The following is an 8,003-nucleotide window of genomic DNA, read 5'->3' as shown; positions in this document are numbered from 1 at the left end:
CCGACGAAGTCCGCGCGTGCAGAGCGGGTGTTTCGGCAAAAACCGGTCAGGACGGACGACAGACACCGTCCTCCCGCGGGGCGAGGGGCGTGGCACCGCCGAGGCCCTCCACTCGCGCCCACCGTCCCCGGCAGCCCTCGCCTCGCCGGAAGTGGCCTCCCCCCTCCCTCCGCATATTTCCTGAACGCCGGTCCCCACTCGCCACCGCCGCCCAGCCAGGGGGACACTTCACACACACAACCCAGGGAGCGAAGGCTGAGAGCGCCAGCGAGGTATCTTCTCCTCCCGCGCACCGCCCGCGTCCGCAGTTCGCCCCGATTACCTAGTGATTACAAAGCTGCCGCAAGGCGAGCCCGCGCTCTCGCGATACCTGGTGGGCCCGCCCCCGCGACTGCCCGCCGGAAGCGGAAGTGGGGTGAATGTCGGCTTGTCGCTCGAGTGGCTGCGCTGCCTTGGAGAGCTTAGTGGCGGGCGATCCTTTGGCCGCGCTGTGGGCCGGAGGTGGGTGTTCCTGAGTGTGCGGCGGGCGGGGTGCGGCCCGAGCGGGATGGACGCGGCCGTCGGAGGGCCGGTCGCCGGTTGGGGAGGCCACAGGGAGCCGGGCGGGCCGAGCCGAGGGGCCTCAAGCGGGAACCCCTGTTGGCCTCCACCGGCCGTGGCGGCCGGGGCGCTGAGGGGCCCCAGAGGGAGCAGACCTGTCAGGACCGTGGTGGGCAAGCCCTACCGGGCCCTACTGGCGGTCTACGTCCGTCTCCCGGCAGCGAAGGCCCAGGCAGGCGGTGGCGTCCGGCGCCAGTCGGCTGCGGGCGGCCGCGGTACTTGCACAGAAACGAGTGGTGTCGGAGGACGAGTCCGAAGGGCTGACCCCTCCTGTCCACGGGGAGAACGGAGCTCGTTCCCGGTAGCGCTCGGACTAGCGTACTGGTTTAGGAGGCCCGGCGGGGCGCTTGTAACCAGCCCCCCCCCCATCTTCTGAGGGTTCCTTGGAGGGGATCAAGCGGGGTTTTGCCTTCCTTAGATCGAAGCAGCATAAACATTAACCCCGGCAACTGCCTCAGATTGCTCGGGTGAGTAAAGCTCAGATCCACCGGAATTCTGTTCAACTCTCAGGAGGCGGTGAAGACGCTTGCCCACCTGTGGGAGGGGCCGTCCTTCTGAGATTCCCGACTCCCGTGGAAGTCCAGGCGCGGTTTCCCGTGGCTGAACTGACGACACACTGGGAGGAGGAGGACGCGTCCGGGTGGTGCTTCCTGCACCCGCACGGCGGTCTTGGTGTCGGTTTGCTGGGGTAGGGGCAGGAGGGTCCACACTGGCGCAAGTTTGAGGGATCCCGGGAAAATGAAGGAAGACGCGGTCTTCCACCATCACGTGTTTGTCACGGGTGAAGTAACGCCGGAAGAAAAGGCACTGTCGGATGGCAGGCGAGAGGGGGAGGCTCCGTTTTAGTTTCAGCGTGTCCCATACGCCCCGAACCGTGAAACGGGCTTTAGGAGTGTTGAGGCGGAGCGTAGAGCGACGAGAAGATGAAGTTAGGGTCAGGAGGCGGGGGATGCCGAGGAAGACGGCAGGTGGGGCTGCCTACAGAATTCTGATGGGGCTTCCGGCCGTGCATAAGGATGAAGAGGAGTGAACTCGGTCCCCTGGCTTCTCAAGATGAGGCTCTCGTGGCCTGAGCCAAATCTTTCCTCAGAGGTAGAGGGTCTCTGAGAATGTGGGTGCAGAAATACTACTGGGCCTGCGGAACCCAGCTGATAAGAGGTTTCAGGGTTTTGGTTTCTTGTTTTTTGTTTTTTTTTTTTTAAAGATTTTATTTATTTATTTGACAGAGAGAGATCACAAGTAGACAGAGAGGCAGGCAGAGAGAGAGAGAGGGAAGCAGGCTCCCCGCTGAGCAGAGAGCCCTCGATCCCAGGACCCCGAGATCATGACCCGAGCCGAAGGCAGCGGCTTAACCCACTGAGCCACCCACGTGCCCCTCTTGTTTTTTTTTTAAGCTGTTAGATAGTATCATATTTTTCATTTTGTCCCAGAGTAAGACTACACTGGATGCCTCTATAAAGTACCCCAGAGTTGAGTAGCTGTTCATTTAAATGCCTGTTTGCCTTTCCATTTTCACATCTTCCCTGTATTTTCAGTTTCTCTTTCTTACTGGTTTTCTTTCCCTATAAACAACCGCAGCGACACTGTCCTGGGAAGACTGGAGGTCGTCTTCCAGTGACCCCTTGGCTACTACTCTTTTTTTTTTTCCTCTCGTGTTCAGTGAAGCATTTCCAAAGCTTACTCTGTAATCCATGTAGATTTCTAGTTCCTTAGCTTCCAGTTACTTCTCAATGAACTGCCGTCCCGCTTCAATCCCTAGTACTGTAACGTGATGACCTCCTGATGGCTAAGTCCAATTAATTTTCTCCTCTTGGTTCTGTCTTGTGCCATTCCACACTGAGGATCACTCACTCTGTTGTCGTGCCTCCTATGGGAAGCTCTTTTGCTTCTGATCTGTGTATTCTCCTCTTATCCCTTCTTTATCTCCAACTTCCCTGTAGGTCAGTGTGCTCCAGGATTCTGTTCCTTGATACACTTTTTATTCCACAGCCTTCCTGAGAAATCTCATCCACTCTCACAGCATTAACCACCAACAAAATTGCTGATGTCTCCCATATGTATCATCACCTTAGTTCTCAGTCCCAAAATGGGTAACTGGGAGCTGGTTCTCCCATGTGGATGTACATCCCATAACTAACTTCAGACTCCATATCCTCACCCACCCTTTTTCCTGTGGTTCCTGTGGCACCACAGCCCATCCGGGCATTTGGCTAGAAGCCTGAAAGTTATCCTTTATACCCACCCCCACCAACATCTAGTCATTGTTGTCTAGTCAGTCCATTAGTCAGTGTAGTCCGTCCATTAATTTCTAATGAATTCCTACCAAACTGCACGCGCAGTTGCTGCCTCAGACTCAGCCTCCAGTCCTGCAGCAGTCTGCCTTTGGTCTGTCCCCACGAGTCTCTTCCCTACCCTGTTAGCAAACTGGTCCTTCTAAGTCGTCAGTTTGCCCTACAGGCCTCCCTGCTTAAACCACTTGGGCTGAAGACTTCCCCTTTCCTACCAGAATAAGGGCAGGGTTGTTTGCCTGGAACACAGTTTTTCACAGTTTGGTCCCTGCCCATTTTTCCAGCTTTGTTTCTGGACATTCACTGTTTCTCCCTCTGTGTTTGCACCAGGTCTGTCTCTTACACTAGACTGAGAGCTCTTTGGGGGGTGGAGGCCCCGATATATCGTTCATCTTTGTATCCCAGGTGCCAGTTAGCATAATGCCTGTGGTACTGAAATCAGGAAATACTAAATGAAGTATCTAAAACCATCTTAAATTTAAAAGTATACAAAGACTTTTACGCGTACTTGCCTAAATTGTTCATTTCTTGGTTATTCACTGTCGAGTGAGAGAGTACTGTATTTTTAAAAATTCTCATAGAAACCTAATAAAAACTGTGCAGAATTTCAGGATGACAGACACTTCTGAAACTGTTCCCAACTTTGAAGAGATGTTTGCCAGCAGATTCACAGAAGATGACAAAGAGTACCAAGAATACCTGAAACGCCCTCCTGAGTCCCCGCCGATCGTTGAGGAGTGGAATAGCAGAGCTGGTGGGAACCAGAGAAACAGAGGCAATCGGTATGTATTACTTTAGGAGACGCAGGTGGCTGATGTGGGAGAGGACGGCCCGTTAAGGCCAGTGAGGCCAGGGACCAGTGTTTCTGTTCGGAACCGTATACCTCGTGCCTAGTCACTTCCTGCACACAGTGAGTGGCTGGTAAATATTTACTTTAATGTTTTGTCAGCACCGTGTGTTTTTCCCTTGCTGTTCAGTTGTATATGTGTTTTAATGTTGTTTTTTAAAATATTCTTTCTGTAGACTAACATTTTCTCTGCCAATATATTTTATGAACCTAGAGTTTTCTACAAAACTTTGTGCTAGTTTCCATAAAGAAGGCCTTGTCTTTGGTTTTACTTTAAGAAAATTATACAGTGGGATTTCATCTATTTCATAATTCAAAATAGCTCTTGTACAATCGAATAGACCTCAGTTTGATTCAGAACTGTCCTATTGTTGTGGGTTTCGTGTCGTGTTCTGCCTATTTCTCTGCAAAGTGTATCCAGTATAATACTGGAAGAATGATTTAAATCTTAGGAAAGTTTTGAATAACTGTTGCTATATATAACATTCTGCAGAGAAGAGTGTTTTTTTACACTTTTGTTTATGGAGTATGAGGTTGAGAAATGAAATGCAGTGGGATAGATTTGTCATTTGTATTTTTTTAAAAGTATAAAAATCTTTTTGTTTTGTTGTTGTAGGTTGCAAGATAACAGACAGTTTAGAGGTAGGGATAGCAGACGGGGGTGGCCAAGTGACAATCGATCCAACCAGTGGCATGGACGATCCTGGGGTAGCAATTACCCGCAGCACAGACAGGAACCTTACTACCCCCACCAGTACGGACACTACGGTTACAACCAGCGGCCTCCCTATGGTTACTACTGATGGAAACGGCAGCAGCTTTTTGTGAAATCATTTCCTCTGTTAACATGACAAAAGTTTATGTGTATCTTCTGTTGGTCATAGTTTTACATCTGATTTCAGAGAGTGGATTATAAAACTTTTTGGAACTTGTGACTTTAAAAAAAAAAAAAGATCTTACTAGAGATGTGCTGGTTCAGTATTCCCCTAAAAAGGTTGTGGATTCCATTGCCTGACTTCTACCTCAGCTTCTTTGTTTCATGACTTCATAGTGCTTTGAACTTGGTGTCTGTGTTCCCTGTTTGACCTCCAGGAGTTCTGTCTTTGTTTTACAGAGAAATAAAAATTATAAAGTGGAAAATGCTTCATTTTACTTTGTAAGATAAGGAAGTATCCAAATACTCAGATTTTCTCATTCCCAAATTTTTACAGCGGTTAGTACGGTCAACTCACGAATGCACAACTGTGCTCACTTGTCGCGTGTCGTAGATGGCACCAGCAGCTGAAGGTAAAACGACTGTAGATGCTTTTTTGGCTTCCGTTGTTGTGACTGTGGCACTTTTTAATCATTACTCTGGGTATGAGTGAGGTCCACAATCGCTTTGGTCTCTTTTTAGAGGATGTCAAAAATAAAACTTTAAACTGGGGAAGAGAACCTTCTCAGTTTCAGTGTCTTGATCTAGTGGTGGTGAGATTGGGGCACACAGTCATTTTGTTACAAACCGTGAGGCTTTTTGCTAAGTTAAAGCAGATCAAAACTCACATGTTCTAAAAGAAAGTTTAACTCTGTAAATGTTCTCCTTTCCTTTTCAGTAGTGTGTATATAATGCTGCATTCCGACTACGTACTTTTATGTACTTATGTGAATTGATTGTATAATGTTATATTCACTTTGAAATGTGCATCTTTGCTGCTTCCTCTCGTATAAAAACCGTGATGCCGGAACTTCCTCTCCGACCGATCAGTATATTCCAGATCATTTTAATGGCCATTTCAATGCTTTCATTCAAATAAAGTACTTACAAGATTAAGCAATTTCTCTCTCAAGTTTTGGCAGTTAGACCATTCGTTAATGTGATGAACCTTTTGGTTTTTTATTGCTGTTTCCTCTATATCTGTTGAAAAGGCTTATTTGGCTTAAGAATAATATTAAGAGTAGAAGCTTCATCATAGGGAAAAGGAGTATAAAGGCAACTCCCTAAACCTGCTTTCTGCTCCCTTCTCTCTTAGCACTGCACTCTAGGCCCTTGAGGTTGCCTTCTCCAGGCACTACTTCTCCACGCTCTGGACCCAACTCTCCCCTCTACTCCCCTCCATGAAGAGCCGTCCTGTCAGGTAACTCTTTGATTGGAAAGGATCTAATAAATCAGGTCTTCACACTGAGATGTAAATGAAATTTTAACAGTAAGATAAGGGTTTTCCCTGTACCCCCTGATTGCATAAGTAGGCATAGCACTGGTACACCTCTTCCTTGATACTGTAGACCAGAATGGCCTCACGGCACACCACGATGTTCTCTGCAGGCGGGTGGGTTATTAAAACTACCCATCAAGTGACAAAGCACAGACACTGACCCACTGTTAAACAGTCACAATTAGACTCCCCTCTATGCTTAAAACGGAGAGGAAATAAAAGTCATGGTTTCTGCTTCATGTGGGAGAGACAGAAAATAATGTTAAAAAAATTAAGGATAATTCAGAGAATGATCTGAAGAATTAAAATAGTGTTAAATGGAATTAATCTCAAATAGTCTGTTGTAATAGCCTATAGCATTAAGCGTAAGGAGTCCTGGTTTCCAGTCCTGTTCTTACCCGGTAGAGGACCTTGAGAAAAATCGGTTAAGCATGGAGCTTACATGCTCACCTGTAAAAATGAGGAAAATCCCTGCCACTCTTCATAGGGTCATCATAAAAAAGTGACCAAACATACAAGAGCTTAAGATAGAAACTAGGGCTCCAGACCATTAACCCCCACTGGCACGTAACTGGTGCCTTATAAGCATTTGCAGAGTCAGTGGGAGGGAAGTGTTTGGTAACTGAAGCACAATGTTGATCTAAAGGGAACAGAGTAACTGACAGAAGCTAAGGTAGAGCAGGAGACGTATTGAGAGTAAAGATTTGTGATTCTTATGTGAATTAATATATGAATTAGCAAAAGAAGAAGAAATTCTGTCCTTCAGAATAGAACAAATTTCAAATATCGAAGAAAATTTATGTAAATACTGAGCTAAACTTAGCGTTTGCTGTTTGAAATGGACACATCTTAAAATGTCAAATGCTGATTATGGAAACATACCAGATTAATATCCTTTTGAGACCAGCTTGCTAGAGACTTGAGCTAGAGGTTTGGTTTTTTGTTTTTTGTTTTTCTTTCTGGAGTGCTAGGATTTGAGGTTATCCAGAGTACTCATAACCATGGGTCACGGTTCTGAGGACAGTTTGAACTCTTGAAACCAGAAAGGAAAAAAGCCATCTGGTGAGATTTCTAGCATGGTTTTGGTTTTCAAAGCTGCATTCCTTATAATGCTTAACAGACAGGATTTAATTTTAATTTTCCCTTTGTAATTTATTCGCCGAAAGGAAAATCTAGAATTTTACGATAGAATTGAGTAGTGAAATGTCAGTTTTAAGTTTAGAATACTAAAACGGAAGGAAATGATCTCTTGTCCTGAAGATTACTGATAACACTAATTCTGAATTCCACATCTTGTTTCTAAAGATGGTTTTTTTAACACCTTAATTTTTCCAAGACCCATTTCCTCTGATTCATTCAACCCAAACACGGATTTGGCTGTGTATGGAAACCTATGCCCCTGGCCTTTGACTTCTTTTATTTAGTACTGTTGCTTACAGTGAAAGGCAATTTATTGTTTTCATTAGAAAATGTAGGAAATAGACTCCCAGCTCACAGCAACTTGTAGTACGATTTAATAACTTCAGTTAGCTGGGAAGCTGGCTTGTGAACGTGTTTACTTTGGTAGCGTTAGACAAACAGGTATTATAAACCATTCACTGAAAAGCTTATTTGGGATTTGTCTTTCAATATCTTGTATTTTAACCGCAGAATCATATTTGAGATAATGAGGATTTTGAAGTACTAGATAGACTTTGGCTAGTTCTGTGTGAAAAACCCAATTATGTAGGTCACTCAGTTCCTTCCTCTATAAATTTAGAAATGTGTGCTTTTATAATCCTCTGGCTTTTAATTTAGAATGAATTAAGGCCAACAGGAGTAAATACTCTTGACATTGGCAGGAGTTATGATGTTAATTTTTAGATTTCTACTTCAGAATTCAGATAGACTCTTCGTGCTGTGTTCTGTATTATCTAAACAAAGATTTCTCTTGGCTCCGGATAAATTATTATGGAGCCAAATCAACAACTAGATTCAAATAGATTATACCATTGGACTCCAAGGTAGCCTTGGGCAAGTATCTCCTCCTCTCTGGAAGTCTAGACCTCTAGTAGGACCAAGTTTTGAGGAAAATAG

The 8,003-nt window shown here is 45.7% G+C and overlaps 1 protein-coding gene across 4 annotated transcripts; it reads left to right on the top strand.

Moving 5' to 3' along the window:
- Window positions 1–368: 368 nt before the first annotated feature.
- Window positions 369–5,545, top strand: RAMAC (RNA guanine-7 methyltransferase activating subunit). Of its 4 annotated transcripts, none has more exons than XM_046008665.1 (4): window positions 388–501; window positions 1,111–1,288; window positions 3,492–3,670; window positions 4,352–5,545. In XM_046008665.1, exons 3-4 carry the CDS (start codon window positions 3,501–3,503, stop codon window positions 4,536–4,538), a joined length of 357 nt encoding a protein of 118 aa, XP_045864621.1. In that variant the 5' UTR covers window positions 388–501; window positions 1,111–1,288; window positions 3,492–3,500; the 3' UTR covers window positions 4,539–5,545. The 4 variants fall into 4 exon arrangements, with proteins under 4 accessions (XP_045864622.1, XP_045864621.1, XP_045864623.1 ...); XM_046008667.1 differs by having other exon boundaries at window positions 1,111–1,381; XM_046008666.1 differs by lacking the exon at window positions 1,111–1,288 and having other exon boundaries at window positions 369–501.
- The last annotated feature ends 2,458 nt before the right edge of the window (window positions 5,546–8,003 follow it).

Source organism: Meles meles, chromosome 6 (assembly GCF_922984935.1).
Source record: "Meles meles chromosome 6, mMelMel3.1 paternal haplotype, whole genome shotgun sequence".
NCBI classification, from domain to species: domain Eukaryota; kingdom Metazoa; phylum Chordata; class Mammalia; order Carnivora; family Mustelidae; genus Meles; species Meles meles.
Note: the sequence above shows the minus strand (reverse complement) of the source record. Positions and strands in the feature narration are given on the sequence as shown.